The following is an 18,569-nucleotide window of genomic DNA, read 5'->3' as shown; positions in this document are numbered from 1 at the left end:
CAGCTGTGGAGAGTATTTGCAAATGTTTTATTTTATAAAGATATATTTTGGTCCCAATTTGTAATTTTCTACTGTAATAATAAACTTTCTAATTCAGTATCTGCCCTTGTTCTAGATCTTTATCAGAATGTTTAATATGTATCTTACTCTTCGTTACTAACAAAAGAGAGAGAGCACATTTTAAAACAGTATCAAAATCTAGGGGAAACCAAAAGTGACCTTTGTCCCACAAACCTGCATTTTTCCAGACCTTTTTCCCCTGTTCCTGATGTGTTTGCTGTTCCCATTTTTATGAAGATGAGTAAAGTCAATGGACATGCTGCTTTGGGCATGTATACTATAAATATATAAATACATTGGATATGCATGAGGTGCTGCTGTGAGTTATTCTTTGTGCTCCTTTGAATATTAGATCTCCTTATGCTGCTGGTCACGTTGGTCTTTTCTGTGTGTGCTCTATGCAAGCATCCACACTTCCTCAGGTAAGGTCGGACTCTTCATTTCAAGGAGGTGAAAGATACATCATTTCAGAGGAAAATCTAGACTCGCTTTCATCTTGTGACAATGACATTCTGTATCCCTACTGGGCAATGGGATTCAGTCTTGTGGTTTCTTTTCTAAAAATCTGCCTCAGTTTACTCCATGCAGATGAAAGTCAGCTCCTAACTGGAAGACACTTCTGAGGCCAGGCATATTGTACTCATAAGTTGGCAAAAGCCAATGTAGGTACACAAAAACAAATCTATTTCTGAGGGAAGGACCATGTATTAGCTCTATACATTAAACTGTCCATAAACAGAATATTTAATACATTATAGTCTAGGACATATAAGTTATAAAATCTTTGCGTACTGAGAATCTGCCTCCAAAAAGAGTGGTTCAATTTCAGGGAACAGCATTTAGGTTGGTATTATTGAGAAGTTTTCAAGTGGAAATCGTAAACACAGTGTTTTGAAATGTTCCTCAACATGTGTTTAAAGTCAGATATACAACTGTCATTATCTTCTGTGACAGATCAAAGCAGCAAGGTAGGGACCGCAGTAATGCTTGAATAGTGCTTTTGTGAGCAGAGTGATATTTTTGAGTAATTTTGACACTTGCTGTAAAAATACATTGTTCTTTTGTAACTGTGACTGTCTGATTACTCACTATCATGATAATTAAACAATTGCTTATTTGCAAGTTATATTCCTGTATTAAATATGAAAGCTTATCATTTTCTGACAGGTACTGTATAATAAAATGTTTAAATTTAATCTGCTAAATGCAAATGTAATAACCAGTTAATCATGCAGCTGCAAAATAACATTTGTTTGTTTTCAGATGTCACTCCTCCACCAGCTGCTGGATACTTGGAAGTAACAGATCTTAATTCAAAGAAAGTCAAATACATTGCAATTCCTAGGTAACTGATTTTATTGATTAGAGCACTGTCATCTTAAAAGAAGAGCCAAGAGAATTTAGTATCTATTATTATTTCAGGATAAGCAAATATTTCTTTTGATGTGGAAAGTAAGACTAATTCATACCTAGTGTAAAATTCTACAAACACTGCAGTTTATTTTTGTCAGCATTGTTTACTGGTTTTTACTAGATAATGCTGATGAAAATGTAGCAATTAATTAGTAAATATGAAAGTAGCTTTATCTTCTGATTTTCATTCCCTTTGTTCCTTCCCCTTTTTTCATCCACTTTATTCTCAGCCCTCTTTCATTATGGTTTGCAGTCTATATTTTCTTTTCCTTTTTCCCTGTCTTTAGGATCTGAGAAAGACAGGCAAAATGATCCACTGCTAGATGTTAGGAAACTGGGAATCAAGTTCTGGTCCAATTTAAAGTTTACTTTGAAAATAGCTTGAGCTTTTCTGTAGTTCTTCCTTTGGAAAGTATACATTCCCACGTATCTTGCATGATACACAAATATCTTGTATGATACATTGTATGATAAAATAGCCAGATTCTACGGCTTCTTTTTGGTTTTAACATCTGTGTCTCACAACTGTGGAGAGTATTTGCAAATGTTTTATTTTATAAAGATATATTTTGGTCCCAATTTGTAATTTTCTACTGTAATAATAAACATTTTTGTTTTAAATGGCACTTTATCTACTTTGCATATTTAAATAGCACATGAAACTCACACATGAAAAATATTTTTATTCTATTCACTTAATATTGATTTTGACAGTATTCTCATTTAAATTCATCCTGGTTCATTAATAATCTGGGGAAAATTTTAACTAATAGAGAATTATTTTTGTACAGTTTACCATTTATGATTAGTCTATTGGCCGACATCTTACACGGTCATTCAAAAATGAAAGACATTACCATAAAAATAGTAAGGAAACACTTTATTTTTCACTAGGATTTTATACGAAATAGCAGAAATTACAAAGCTATTTTTCCACACTAGGACTCTTAAGGTAGCATTAGGACTTAAGCTATGTATGGCAGATCTGAGCAGAAGTCCATGTTTAAAAATGTACTTCAGTAAGAACTGACAAGTAAACTAAGTTTTCAGCATAAATGTATGAATAGTTCTCTGTTAAAATCTAACAACCTTTCTTCCTTCTGGCAAAGTTAGCCCAGTCAAATGCTGAGATAACATTCAGCTGAGTTAGTACATGGTGGTCTCAGTAATAGGTAGAAGCCTGTGTGTTGCTCCTTCTTATCTTTTTGAAAATCATTAATTTTGCCATTAGTGCAGGTTACCAAGTAATTTATGCATGTAATTAACAGTATTGAAAAATGCACAGATTCTTCCCTGCATTGTCTAAATTTCCCTTCATATTATGTACTTATTATTAATTACTATGTTCCCTTCTTATTATGTACTTATTATTACTTATGTACTGTCTTTAACAGTAAATTTTTGTCAGAAAGCTGACTGTTTAAAAAAGTGCTACAATTCTCTGTACATAAAGCTGTTAAATTATCATTGTTAAATGAGTATTTAAATCTTAATATTTTATTAAAGCACTAGAGAAAGGTGGTACTCTAAGATGATGGAAGTGTATTTTCCTTAGTGCTCGGATCATGTTCTCATTATTTATGTTTTAGTTTAATATTTTTCAGTAGCATATTTTAATTTTTTTTATATTTTAATCGTTTTTTTTCTAAAGATGGACTACTTTTAGATAGATGAGATACATCAGTGTATCTAAACTACAGCAGTGGTTTTGGCAATATGTTGCTTTTCAGCCTGGGCGTTTATACTGCTTCTTACACAATCGGGTGTCTTTTGGTTAGGTCCAGTTTCAGTAGGTGGAAAGTTTCAGACAAAATAGTGGGTCCTCAAGCCTGAGTTGTAGTCTCTCATGAAATGAGGATGTAATTTCATTTAATTGTCACCTTAACTGCAGAAATACAGCTTTTAAAAAAATCACATTAATTCATGTTTTTCAGGTCACAGTCTCTCTCTCCATATACATCTTGGCTCTCTAAGATTTCAGATGCTGATGCCCTGCTGGCACCGCTGGGCAAAGTGGGTTTGGTTACTGTGGACATGGGAGGAGGTGTGAGGCTTTGGGAGACTGGGCTGGAAAGCCTCCAGCAGTCACTGCAGGATTGGAGGAACATGATTGGCCAAGAAGATGGTCGTCCTGTGCAGGTAGGACTTTAGAAAGCTGAACTGGAAAATGTACCAAAATAAGCTATGCATGAGTTTCCAGCTGGGAAAGGAATTGAGGGAGAGGTGTGTTGAAAAACATTATGAAGTAGAAGTGCACCTGTGAGAAAAAAATCTCATAGATTTCTTCCCTGAAAAAAAGAGGCACAGTAGCTTAATTTGAAAACATTTTGTAACTTCTGTAATTATGGTTACTGACAGACTCTTTGTCTCACATTTGCCAAATTCCAGTGCAATTAAATGCAAATAAATGCTTTATCTCCTACTGATTTTTAAGTGTAACTTTCAAAATGTAGAATAATTAAATATATTTTTAAGAAAAATATATACTTTTCCAGAGTTCAAATTCTTGGAAAAACATATTGGTGTTTTACTTTGAAAAAGAAACTTGAAACCAAGGTGAAAAATGTCTTGAATTTACAGTAGAGCCTTTGGATAATCTTGATAATTTTCCCAGCTGAGCAGAGTTGCAGGGATCTCCATACAGCCATGTTCTCATGTGCAATGTTTAGGGAGATGCTGAAATACACAGCATATACATGTATGGTGTGTGTCCATGTATGTATGAGTGTATATATATGAGTGTTAATGTAATGTTAATGCAGTGTGATCACTGCAACACAGAGGGAACATTCAGGACTGTTCAGTTGCATCTTTAATTAGAATGGGAAAACAGAATGAGTCTATTCTTAATTGGATCCCTCTCTGGTGTTGGTTGGGCGTTTGTGGGAATGAGATTTATTAGGCCAAACGTCTTTTACTTTCTTTTCCCACTCTTAGCTCCCTTCCTACAAGATATTCTGTGGTTACAGAGACTTGGGCAAGAACTGACATGTTCTTGTTACTGGACTTCAGCAAATGCTATTTATAAAAGTCATGTGAAGAGGAATCTGTTACCCAGGAGCACCTTTGTGGCTTTGCCAGTGCCATGTTTATTGCCAGTGCAGTAGCACTAGCACCATCTTATGGTCATATATAGTATATATAGTCAGTTTATACCAGCCCAGGGAGTTTGACTAGTTTTATTTGTTATATTTTCCTTTTTTCTTTTTTTTTTTCATAACTTGTTATTTTATTCTACAGTATTACTATATTTTCAATAATAGCCAACAAATTACTAGACAATACTGGCTTGGAAAGTACACTCCATAAGAAAATTTAAGTAATTTAACTAGACATATCAAGTAGCTATTTTAAAGAAGGCTAAAAAGTTTTACCACAGTCACAAAGTAGTTTTCAAAATCTCCTGTAGAATTCCTCTCCACTGACAGCCTGCCTCACTACTAGGCACACTCCAGGGTAAAGCCTCCTTAGAATTTTTTTTTTTTTTTTTCCTGTGTCAAGCCAGTGGTTTGTCAGAACTGAAATAGCATGCTCTTTTGTTGCCATATTATATCACAAGCTGGCTTGTACTGGGCAAATTAATTCAGCTACCAATCAGCTCCATTAACTAGCCCCTGGGTTGATTGACAGGAACTCCAACCAGTTATGTTCCTACCTAAGCTGCAAGCACATCACTGGTCCAGGATGTGGGAGATGTAAAAGATCAGACCAATGAGCTATCCAGACCAGGTTTTTCAAATGCCCATTATAAAGAAGGGCTGAAGAATAAACTCTTTCTGTTGCCACATGAACATTGGGTGAGTGGTTCTCTTTGTCTCCGACCCACTCCCCCCTAGCATTCAGACTCCTTGATTTGTGCTAAAGGACTGGAACAAAGCCTCCTATATGATCTTCTGACTTGCATGATTATCACTAATTTCTGTTTCCCTACTTTACTTTTTTGCTTTGCTTTGAATGGAAAGATAACGAGACCTAAGAAGCTTTATTTACAAAGGTATTGCAGAGCCTTTGTAAACAAGAAAAATAAATAAATTAGGTCATTTATTTTATGTAATCTCAGATAAGATAATAGATATGTAGTTGCTGTGTAAACTCTGTACTTTGCTAATTGGAAATTAAGGCCTTCACCTTTCCTACTTAATTTCTCAATAGGCCCAGACATAAAAGCAGTACTTTATTAAGGCATTCATTTCTGGAAATGAAATGATCCTATTACCTTAAAATCATATTCATGTAACTTCCCTGTGTAATTGACCATAGCAAGAACATGTTTCTTGATCCAGGGACAATTACTTTGCTAAGAATGCTGCAGCTAAATTCTTCCTGATACCTGCTTTTGCAAAGTTGGGCATATTTTGCAGCCATGTATTGATCTGATCATTCAAGTGTATGAAAATTACCTCCTTTTGTGTAATGTTTCATGCACATGATTGTGTTAAGTAACTTTGAGTCTAATGAGGTTTCTCTAGTTCTTTGACTAAACCCATCATTCCCAGTCATCCTGTAGCAGAAACTCACTTTTAAGAGAATTGTCAGTGTTCCACATATCACCCACCCACCTCCAATCACCCCTTCCCTTAAAACTGCGATTTTTGCATCACACAAAACTGAGACAGGCTTATTATCCCTTCATGGTGATTTTCTTAGACCAATCCAAGACCTGTCTATGTGGTTGGGAACCACTGATCTGCAAAAACACACAAATTTGTTGAATCTTTCTGACCCTTTAGAAAAAAAAGAATTAGAGGGCTTTCAATATAAATATAGTTTCAAATAATTGAAATAAAATCTTCAGCGAGGCTCCCGTTGGAACTATTGGTACTATCTTCTAGGGCTGAATTTTTGCTTTCACAAACATGTTAGCTCTGAGAAGGAGGCTGAATATAGATAAGCAATGAAACAGAGGAAAACAAACAGCTGTTTCCACTTGTAATCAGTAATTAGGCTCCCTTGATATAATTTGTGGCAATCTTCATAACAGTCAACATTTGTTTTGTATTGTTGACATACTCAGCAGAGTTCAAAATGCTGAAGTCTTGAGGCTACCAAATTAGTCTATCAAAATATGGTATGTGTTTACATAAGCCTGCATTTATACAGGCAGGTCAGAATTTTTTCTCATTTATTGAAGTTTTAAACTCAAAATAAGACTACAGTGTTGGAATGTCTAAAATACCGCATCTAAACAAAATACTGTATTTTCTAAAACTGTGAACTCTAAACCATTGAGCTTTTTCACTGTTTGATGTCCCCGACAAGAAGGTCATTTCATTATCAAATACCAGAAGAGAATTTGAAGGACAATTTATTTTTAAAATTTTGCCCTAAAGTTTCATGGCAATAAGCAGACATTGATAAGCTTGAATTTCTTTTTTCATCCAAGGGTTATTGATGGAAATTAAATAGAACAGCACAGATTACGTTCTGATACAGTTCAGATACTGTCTTTCAGTAAGCATTATTTAGTGGCATGTCTCATTTAGATAAAGTACAATGCTTAGATTAAAAAAAATTAAAGGTACATCATTGGAGGTATTTCAGTAGATGTTAAGGCATTTATCTGTGACTATTAGCAAGAACATTTAGTTCTATATTTACTCCACTTAATGTTTTCTTGCTGTAGACTGTTGTCCAAAATGTTTTATGCTGCATACTCAGTGTGCCATTGTTTTCAGAAGTCCCAGGACATATCCAAACCTGTAGAGTGCATAAAAATATACTTAGTCAAAGATTGCAAAAGCTTTGCCATCTAGTTTATACTAATATGTATCTTAACTCAAAATCAGATTCACATCATTTTTTTAAATCACAGTGTAGTCTTGGTCTAGGTCGTATCACCATGCAAAGTGACACCTGAAGCTGAGGATAGTCTCCTGTCATTTCAGATTGTCCAAAGAAGTGATCTGATTGATTAAAAAAAAAAATAATAATTCTTGTAAACTGAGATTTTTAGGAGTTTATTTGGGTGGGATTTTTCTTTGTCTGTTGTTTAATGTATCTGTGGAACTTGCAGTAGTTGTATCATCTCCTACATGCATGAGATGGGTTTCTGAAATTGCAGTAGTTCCCTCTGTTTGTGGCTGTATATGAAGGCCTAATGAGTTAAGTAGTTGTAATTGTAACTATTTTGATTTCCTATGGACTGATCTCTCTCATTTTTGGTATAGGAAGCCTTCCTCATAAAAACTCGGGTACATAGTTGGAAATAAATTTATACTTACATCTAAGTGAATAGTTAGCAAGTAAAAAAAGAGAGACTTCTTTCCATTTTCCTGTCTTTCTGCTGTCCTAAAATGGGGTTACAATTTCTTGGTACATTCCAGGTCTTAAAGGTCAAGGTCTGCTTGTTTTACAGTACACTTCTTCTTCAAGGATGGATATTGTTTGTGTCTCTGGCCTGTGACAGAGCCTCACTCTAACATAAGTGTTCTGTGTAAAGTGTGGTTTTCCTCATAAACTTAAGAAGTTGAAACATTTGACTCAGATTATGTCTTCTGTAACTCTAGGAAACTCAGGTGTGTTTGCTAGATGATTCGGGTTCAGGCAATATGATGTCAAGATCACATAGTGTAGGACTGAGCAGAGTAAAGATGTAGTACATATGAATTGAGTGGGCACCAGCTGTTTAAAAATAGATAAAGAACATTTACCCATGAGCAAGTGCAAGTGCTGTGTAGAGCCTGAATAATACAAGACCTACATCATCCCACCTCTCTAGTCTGAAAACTGATGGGCAACACTCAGCTTAAAAAAGGATGTACTTCTTTGTAGGTGTGTCAGTCCAAAGGAAATGTGTAAGAGAGACACTGACACTTTAGTATGAGATCAGGCCCTTCCAAAAAAAAGGATCAGCCTGGAAACATTTTCTTCCATTTTTTCCTCACTCTGATTTTGTGACTTTACCTGATGTAAAGGTTGAACTGGAGTCAAAGTTGAGTACACTCCTGGAGTATTCATAATGCAAAAGTCTCATATTTCCTGTTCAAGTTAAAAGAAGCTCAATCAAATTAAATAAGGTGATAGGTGTGCAAATGTAGCTGAGTGTGTGTCTTATATATTCACACACAGGTACATGTATATACTTGCACACACACATAGACACATGTACTCATTTTTTTCCGGAGTTGTCATACCTAGACGTTGGTTTTCTTGAATTAGAATTACCTGAAGAGATCATCATAACTTTGCAGGCAGCCAGTCCCAGAGGGACTGTATTTTATAATGAACAAGAATTGAATGTCGATTTGGATAATGATTGTCTTTATTCCCTTCATTTAGTAGTTTCATTTTTTCCATTTGTATTCCATGCAGCTAACTGCATAGAACTCTACATGAAGTATTCACCCCTTAAGTGAATTCATATTGTTTTCTTATATTGAATGCATCTTTTTTTTTCTCTTGTTATTTTCTGAAGCTATACTTTAAAATTCAGGTTAATGAGCGTTCACCTGATGAAATTTAATTTTTTAGGTTGGATGTTTATCTAAAGAATAATTAATTCAGGAGTTTCAGTGATTCCAATTTGCTTACGTTTACTGCTCAGAATCTACTTTAATCTATACTGATGGTTTGAGGGTTTTCTTCCTTTATAAAAAGTGACATTGTACTTTATAATGTTACAAAAATCCAGCCTTTTCTTGATGTTAAAACTGAACTGGGCAAAACTGCAGTTCATTAATTGAGACAAAAGCATGACCTTTAACAGGAGTGGTTGGTTCTTCTCCTCACCACTCTCTTGTTCTCTTTTCTACTTTGCACCAAGCAGTCTTTCTGACCACATGAGGGCATCAGTGGGCTAATAACAGTGATTTCCCTCAGCTTTTAAATACTGTCTGTGCAAACCCCATAAATTATGAGAAATACATGCAGTGGAGAGTTCTGGCAAGTTTGGAATAACCATATGATGGCATTCTGCAGACCTGCACAGGATCCTGAAAATCTTGAATTACTGCAGATTGCAGAGTTATTTAGTTAATAGGTGGATTCCAAGATATAGTTTGATAGCACTTCCTGTTCTGAGATCCATGAGCCCCAAATCCACAGTTTAGTACTGTGACCTCTTCCCCAGCCATATAATTTATTCAGCTGAGGACTAGCAGCTGTGTACCAGCCCTTGAATGAAGGCATATGAATATGGGGAAGCATGAGACTGGAAAGCTGTGAACTAACAGAGCTAAATAAATGCATATCTCTAAAAGTATTTTTGGGATAAAGTAACTCAGATAAAGATCATTGGCTCTCTGTCAGATACCTTTTCTATAAATTTCCTCAGCTTGAGTGAGGCCCTTGTTAGAAGCACAGTACATACATGTCTAAAATACATTCTCTTTCCTAAGGAGATCTTCCAGTCTAATTGGAGCAGACAGAGCAGGAGGGAAATGACCTTAACTTTCTATTAGAGCAGTCTAATGCAGCACAAAGTTCCCTTTCTTTTTCTGACCTTCCTGTGGAAGTCCAAACTCCTCATGGGAGAAGTGGTTATTACCTCAACACACCGTCTTGAAGATTTCAAAAAGTCTGGAGCAGTGCACATTGCTGACATAAAGGTTGGAGCTCCTAACACCAGTGAAATCCTGCTATCCCAGCAAATCAAATGCATACTGATAATTATGCCTTTATGTAAGTGGTTCCCTGATTAGTGAAAGGACAAACATAGGCAAAACTTAAATAATCTGATATGTTACACTAATGCCAATTATAAGCAGCTTTCCTTTAGAAAAGAAAACAATGTAATAGATATTAAATAACTTCTGCCTCTGCTTCTTAAGGACAGCATTGACAAGGTCCTAGGTATACAGAAAATCAGGCTTTTCTACTTCCACATGTAATTTTTTCCAACTTTCATTTCACCCTGTGGTTTTCAGTCTGGAGTATTCCAAACTGATATCATCTGTTCACTTATCCCATCTTTCTAGCTTGTCTAGGAGGTGTGTAGTAGTCATGATAAATAACCAAGTTAGATGTCATCTGTCTGCTCTGATAACATTTCATAGTGGATTAGAATACTAAAAAGATGACGACCTCACATCTTATAGTTGAATAGAACTGACTAGGGAATTTTAAATAATGACAGAGCAAAATTGACTTTACATAGGTGTTTACATAACAGAGGATCCATTAGATGAAATAAATGTATTATATTATCTTATTACTTTATTTCGTTTTCCAGCTTTTAAGCCACACACTGTATATTTGTGAGCAAAATACTCTAATGCATCTGCTATGCAGAGTTTCTGAGTATGTTCTTCAAGTGACAGCATTTAGTTCAAAAAAGAGCCCATCACAGAATTTTGTACAGTGGTTAGGTTTTTTTAATTGGTGCATATAAACTTAATTTGTAAGCCAGATATTTTTGTAAGTTTCACCCCAAATGGCCACCTCTTCCCCATCCAGATTCACTTTTCTAAAATGCTGTCAAAGTTTGATGATACTTTCAACAATTCTGGTATTCAATACAAAAGCTTAATGCCTGCATGGACTTCAAATGCTACTTTTAGAATTAAATATTCACCCAAATCAGATGATGCACAAAGCTTTATTAGTTGTTTGAACTCTTGAAAAGTTTTACAGACAACATAGAAAATCAAAGTGAAGTCAAATGAAAAAGGGAAAACATTAAAAGTTTTATATTGCAGTGCGATAAATGTTTTTTCATTTCAGGATACAAGTGAAGAAACAGGATGTATTTCGCACATTTTTATTGTCTTATCTAAGATTAAATAGCTTTTCTGTGGAAAAATTCCTGGTGGACTCAATTTTGTGCTGGTATGAGCAGAAGTTATGCTATTAATTTTTTGTACATAGAAAAAAGCTGTACATGATACAGTACAAGTGAACAAAACGGAAGCCATTAGAGGGGGTTTTGCCTATTTGTGCTGTTCTCTCACCAGTTTGTGTAAGCAGATTATAAAAAGTTTTCTTTCTCTCTTTAGTAGAATCATTTTTACGGTAGAGTGTAAAACCACAGTGGAACAGGCAGGTTAGGCTGCGATCTGCCTGATGTGGAACTTCTTTGCTCTTTGAGAATGCAATGTGTAATTCATGCTGCTGATAAAGATTGTGTTAGAGGAAGGTATGTTCTTGTGACCTGTAAAACCCTGGATGCAGCCTAGGATAATATTGAGTGTTTAAAGTTAGAGAAGCTCAGAAATAAAAGAAAAACAATTCTTTTGTTTCAGGGAAGAATCAGTCTTTTGCACATCTGCAGAAGTACATTCTGCATTCCACGGAATACATTTCCTAATCCTTTGTGCCACTGTGGGATGGATTGCTTAATGCATTTTTCACATGGAGTACAGTTGTGTTTTGTTACAGTCAAATTCAATCTTTTTTCATAATAATGTATGAGAGTGAAAGCAGATTTTGTACTGATTTTGATAATGAAATTACCGTCTCCCAGATAATCCATAAGGTAAAAATCTACATTTCCCTTCTTTTCCTACAGTATTCTACTGATACATGCTCAATCAGTCTACAGCACTAATGAGAACAGTGAGTTAAGATACTTTACAGTCTTTCTAGTGGGTTTATATTCATATAACTAATATTTTTCAGCAATAATTTAGTGCCTTTCATGGAAAGTAATCAATTTTCTTCATTGACTATAAACTGCCCTGTTTAATATGTTTTATGGTAATGAAAAGGGAAAATATGAGATTAACTCTTTCCTTCCGCATCTGAGACGTGTTATGATAAGAGCAGATGTCTTCTAATTGGATCTCGGAAGAGTTCTTTCCTTTATGTTAAGAAAAATAAATTAAGAATGGGATCTTGCCAGCCTACAACTGCCTACACTCCAGGACTGTCTAATCATGCAACAAATTAAGCTAATGCACACTTTCTTAATTTACATTGAACTAAGCATCTGAATTGTACTAATTGTATTCTGCCTCAAATCTTAGTGCACGCATTCTTTTCCCTGTTTTCTTCTGATCAACAGTAAGAAACAATCAGTAATGCAGTATTATTACTAATAGTAGAATAAGTACTTTTGAAAGCAATATTTGGGCACCCGAGAATTTTCTTTTTAAAGATTTTCCTCCATAAATATTCTTTACATCTGTAAATACTGCAGCTGTGTCCCTGTTTGCTTGTATAAATTGTACACATTTATTCAGTTGTGACACATGAAATCATGCTGGTTGCATCTTTAGTAAATGTGTGGGATGATCCACTGAATGCTTAAAAGGGCTTAGTAGAGAGGTTGATTCCTTGTCACTGCATGCAACAAGGAGGAATTCCATTTATTTATATTATGAAGTTGTAAAAGCCTGTAAGGAATGCCTAGCTCTGCTTAAACATTCCCAAAAGGATAAGAAATGTTTGGTTTGGGGAGGTTGGTAGAATATAGACTATTTTTGAAAGTGAAAATTTCATGCCTTTACACCTGCAGGATATTATCCTGGAATCAAAGTGGGTTTTTTCTGGTTTTTCCACCTTTTTGTGCCCTGAGTATTAAAATAAGCATTGTGTTTTATGTGAGAGGGTTAGATATGAATTCAGCCTGTCAGGGCCAGAGATAATTAAAACTTAAGAGGTGAAAGGTCTGTTCCCCTGTACATGAGGCAGCTTGCCCCCATCGGAAACCAGAATTTCTTTGCCATTCCTGAGGCAGAAACTTGCTTTTGTTGCTGTGAGCCCCACAAAGGAGCTTTCTGGCAAGCAGTCCTGAATGGGAGGCACTGACACCTCCTGCACCCTTCAGGAATTTTAATGAAGTTAACCCTGTCAGGATACAAAGTAAGCTGCTGTATTAAAAGACCATCCACTCTTTAGCCAGTTTGCAGTGTTGCAGTGTCAGTTACAGGGCAGGATGGCAGAAATACCTACAACCAAAAAAATTATCTGCATCCCAGTTGCATCACAGTCAACATTAATGAAAAAGCACTTCACATTTTACTGAAAGCTGTTGCTTGTTGATTACTTTTCTATTCAAAGCTAGAAATATTTTCAGGCTTGTGTGACTTCTGCTTGCAAATTCTAAAATATATTTCCTGACCTGTAACCATGAGTTCTCTATCTCCCAGCTGTTAAGCCTGAGTACATGTTCTGCCCCTTGTTTTTAGAGAGCTAGCTTTTTAGACAACTGTAACGGAGACTTGAACAGTGAAAGCTTTTGGCTCAACCTCTTGCATAAACCTGCCAGGAATAAATAAAATTTCAAGTGGGACAAGACAGGAGATTAAATTCCCTCTCTTTCGCTGTCTCCACAATAAACACAACTTGAGGAATTTTAGTCTTAAGTTAATTGTAACAGACTTGAAGAATGAGGAGCTGATGTATGACTTAAAATACTTGGAGGAATATTGTTAATCATATGAAACATGAATGGCTGAATAATAGATCTACTGAAATGTTCATTTCAGTTGACTTTGCTAAATGTCTTTTACTCATTACACTGGGTATTATTATAAACATGTTAATAATATAGCTATTAATATAAATTTAATGCAGATGTACTTTGAATAGTACTTGCTAAGATACAGAAGTGCACAGTTCTGCTGCTTGGGACTCTCTTTAATTATTAATCTTCTTTTTAAAGATTTTTTTTCCCCCTCAGTTTTGCTGCAATGTGGGATTAAGATTACTAGATGCTAAAATTAGATTAAAATGCTAAAATGTCATTAAGGTCACCTGCACAAAATCAGCTGAAGCTAAATTTGATAATGCTTTTGGTCAGTTTTACTCAGAGAGACAGGGAGATTTTTTTTGCAATGCATTAGAAGCAAATTAATTCTGAAATCAAAAGAAGAGTACTGTATTGTGAAAATAACTCATATGTTAGAATGAAATATGGGTGTGTATGGGGCATCAATAATTTTGATAATAGAGTACAGCATCTGTCTTCATAATTCCCACGCTTTTATTGTGGGTTATTTTCTAATGAGTTCATGCAAGCTCTTTTCTTCCCATAGCTGTGAGTGTCTTGTAGTTGTAGCAATGCACAGTGTATCTGGGTCAGCTGCTTGATCCTCAATGCAGCCTCTGTCTCTTACTGTCGGATTGTAAAAGTGTCAAAAGTATGCCAGTGCTTCCTTACTCTCCAGGGGTTAATGTTATTGAATTAGATTATTTCACATCAAAATTCAATAAAATTCAATCCCAAATTTACTTAAATGGCGTGAATATGGTTCTAGATCCATTTCCAAAACAGTTAAGATTTGTTTTGTATACAATATGCTATAGTTTATCTGACCAGCTGAGGTCGAGACAAAACTACCAGCTTTTGACTCATCTTTGCAGTGGCCACTATTATAGATTGGTATGTGTTTAATGGCTGTTTGGCATAAATATGGCACAGATGTGAAACATCTGGTTTTCCTATGATGTTGAGTGCAGTAAATCATGTAACTGACTTCTTTCAGCCTCTTTATCTTCTTCATGAAGGATGATAAGATCACTTAGTTTCCAAACAGAATATGTTTGTATCAGTTTTCCATATGCAGTTTGCTCTTAGAATCCCAGTGTTGTCAGGGGAAAAAAAAAAAGTGTAACCATGTAAAAGCATTTTGTCATGCATTCATATTTTTCAGAAGAAACTGATCTAGAGCAGGTTGTTCAGGTGCCATGTATCTCTCACTGAAAGTAAAATCAGTGTTTAGTTCTATTCCTGTACTGTCAGAAATTAATGGGTGTATAAGAGGCATGACCAGAAAATTAAGTCAAAGAATTAACAAGCTGTGCTATTTGTTGTTGTTTCTTTATTTGCCTTTTTTTTAAGCACTCCTTTCATGCCATTGCCTCTTAAGAAAAGCACATTTCTTTGGCATCCTTCAGACTTGAACTGTTCATACATACAAAATTTTTGTTTGTTTAATTGAATTTGGAAGACCTACAGAGCCTGCATCACAAAGTACTTATGAATTTACCCATTGCCTATTGCTATAAGTGCCTGAGAATATAGAAAGAAAACAGAGAACAAAAGCATTTGAAACCAGAGACTAAGATCATTGATGATTACTGACAATTAGGACTCTACAGAGAATAAAATAAGAATTGTATATTCCAGGAGAGGATGGTAGTTGTGCTACTTGTGTGATGAAGACTTTGAAAAAAAACCTTCCCAAACAGGGAGTGGAAAAGTGGGAGCATTCACACTCATCAATATATATAAACAAGTTTAGATAATTTACAATTGAAGTATGTGTGCCTTGAGTGTTTTGTAAATAGTGGTTCTTTTAAAAATCAAAAAGGAACTTTAAGTGGGAAAAATTCAGTTTTTCCAGCTATTGTTCTCTGACCTGTGCCTCATAGCTGGAGCTCAAGGCTGCAAGACTGAATTTGTGTGTTGTTTCACAAAGCCATAATATGCACACCAGGCAGTATGGAATCTGCACAATGATGCAGTAATGAATAGTGCCTTTCAATGCATGTATAGCTAGGAAGAGCACATACTTCTCTCAAGAAGGGGTGATTAATCAAAACTTTTTGAAAGGAAAAAATTTCCTAGAAGTCTTACAATTAGATTCAAATGGAAAATATTCAGGAGGGGACAGGTCAACTTTTAAGCAAGGAAATCATTTATATATTTGAAAAATACCCATCGTAACAGTAATAGAAAACTCATTGTAGAAATGACAGTCAGACAAGCTTGGATTTTAGGTTTGCTTGAGTCCTTTCTCTGCTTTTAGCACTTGTACTTCTTGTCCTCCTTCTCACTCTAGACAAACTAGATATTTCCTGCTGAGTGTTCTTCAGTTTCTAAGGTTTCTAATCCATCCAGTTTTGGATTCTGCCTGTTAAATCTATCTTTCCAATAGTTTCTAATGTCAAGAATTCCTCCAGTCCTCAGAGGGGTGATGTACCTATGGCTCTTCCGTATGTTTATATTTGTCATGCTGAAGAATGTATCATTATCCAAAATTTTTCTCTTCAGTTTTTTTTCCTGCTCCTCCCCCTAATTTCATGTCAAGGCTCATTGATTTACTGTTTATTTATTTGTAAAATATATCTTCAATTCTGATACAGGTATTTAGTGGTCTAACTTCTAGTTTATAGAGGTGCTTTCAGAGTAGAGACAATTTGTTGGTTGTAAAATTACCTTCCATAGGTATGGAAATGGGAAGGTGAAAATGGGGTAATTATTTTTAAAATTTACCATGTACTTAGAAATTGCATTATATTAGCACACCATAGAATCCTCTGAAGAGAATCTTCTGGATATACTTTTCTGGTTTTTCTTTGTGCTCTTAATTCCCTTAGTGACTTGTCAGACTTTTTCACTGAAGATTTAAACAACACTTGTATTTCAAAATGTTTAGTAGAATTTTTCAGCAGAAAAAATTGATAAAAATAGAATATGACATTTACATCACTGGTTATAGTTATGTTTATTTCATAGAGTTTTCTTTTAAAGAAGGAATAGTTTTCTATAAAAAGTACATAAGCATGAACATGTAAAGTTTTTGCCTAATTTCATGGTTCTTATTATAGAATAATATTTTATTTTGTTTCATGAGGCTGAAACAATCATCTTGGGTTTATAATTTTGTTTTAAACTAAATTCAGCAATTTTTATTAACCATTTTTTTGATAGTTTTTAAATCTACTAGTTATGCAAAAAAATAACTGTTTATTTTAGAGGAAATCTCTTAAACAAAAAAAGTATATATCCTAAGGTATATAACCCTAGCATGCTGTTGTGGTTACATATTTCTCCCTATACAAATGTTAAATGGATGTAATTTAGCAGATTAGATCTAGATTTTACACTAATGACATGGTTCACAGAGGATGTATTGTAACTCTTTGAATTCATATGAATTCTGTAAAGGGAAAGAAAATGATGTTTTGAATACCTGCCAGGATGGTGTTGTTAGAGCACATGTTTTCAGTTCAAAAACATGTGTGGAATTCAAGTCAGCATGAAGTTGAGTCTGCAGAACACTGAATTCACTGCTCTACAGTGAAAACCCTGATAATGCCAGTGAACTTCTGAAAAGGCAATAAATCATAGTTACTGGGACATCTAAATTCATTGGAGAATTAAATGTATTATGGTAGATAAGAAGAAAGTTAATTTTGAGTGGTTAGATACATTAATTTTCTATCTAGGTCACTGGGTTTTGTCAAAAAAAATAGAAAGTGGCGCTAAATTATAGAAGATTAGTAAGGGGCAGTTTACACATGATTCACTGATTTACTACATGATCAGAGTTCATAACGGGAAGGAGTATTTTTGCCCTCAGTCACCCATTTAAATCCAGCCCCAGCCTAAAGTGACTCAGCCCTGACCATCTGGCAGCTGTTGGGCATTCAGCTGCGAGTCAGGGGTGAAAGTGCCAGTGGGCAGGTCTGGAAAACCCAGCTTGGGAGAACTTCTGTGGTCCAGGCAGTAGTGTTGAGAATTGGTGAGCCTGTCATTTGAAGTGGCCATTTGCTGACCAGTCTCATCTCTAGTCACTGTTCATGAAAGAACATCAATCTACCCATCAATAGGGAATGTGGGACTGCAGTTGGATGTACATGAAATGTATAAATGCATGTGCAGTTCTGTGGATATACAATACTCTGAGAAGTGTTTGAACTGCAGGGGGATTTCGAGTTACATTGGGCAGTTATCAGGAAGGAATTTCTGATCTGGATATGAACAGAATGCAGAGGGGCTCAGATGTGGCAGTAGCCTTAGTTCAGGTGTGAGTCTAATGTGCCACGCAGGAGCCCTGTTTTACTCTGCTCTCTTCTGAGATGGGATGTTGTATTTATTGAACTAATGCCAGTCCTACAGCTGCTCAGCACACCTGGAATATTATTATTAGGTTGTTAGGGTGTTCTCTTTACTATAAGAGATATTTATGTCTCTCTCTCTCATTTACAGATAACCATTGAGAGGGAAAGTGGTTTGGATGTCAGCTCCCCCAAACATGGAAAAGTGGATCCAGACAACATGCCACATGTTGGTGGAAATATGTGGGCTGGTGGAACAGGTTTTTCATTGTTTTTGGTTGTTTGCTTTTTTTTTTTTTTTAATTAATCATTGACAGATACCTAAGGGAGATGCTGTACCAATCAAAAATATGCAAGCTGTCCTCTGCCTAGAGCTACTTTACCCTATACAGTCAGTAAAATAAGAGAAAATAAGTATTTTCAATGTCTTA

General features: G+C 35.3%; 1 protein-coding gene across 1 annotated transcript in view; it reads left to right on the top strand.

The window, feature by feature from the left end:
* Positions 1–18,569, top strand: part of VWA8 (von Willebrand factor A domain containing 8) — a 184,539-nt gene that overhangs the window by 140,015 nt on the left and 25,955 nt on the right. The window contains exons 36-38 of the mRNA XM_021530815.3: positions 1,324–1,405; positions 3,408–3,612; positions 18,290–18,398. Coding sequence (XP_021386490.3) covers positions 1,324–1,405; positions 3,408–3,612; positions 18,290–18,398 — 396 coding nt within the window. The remainder of the gene's footprint in view (positions 1–1,323; positions 1,406–3,407; positions 3,613–18,289; positions 18,399–18,569) is intronic.

This window comes from Lonchura striata, chromosome 2 (genome assembly GCF_046129695.1).
Source record: "Lonchura striata isolate bLonStr1 chromosome 2, bLonStr1.mat, whole genome shotgun sequence".
Lineage (NCBI taxonomy): Eukaryota > Metazoa > Chordata > Aves > Passeriformes > Estrildidae > Lonchura > Lonchura striata.
Note: the sequence above shows the minus strand (reverse complement) of the source record. Positions and strands in the feature narration are given on the sequence as shown.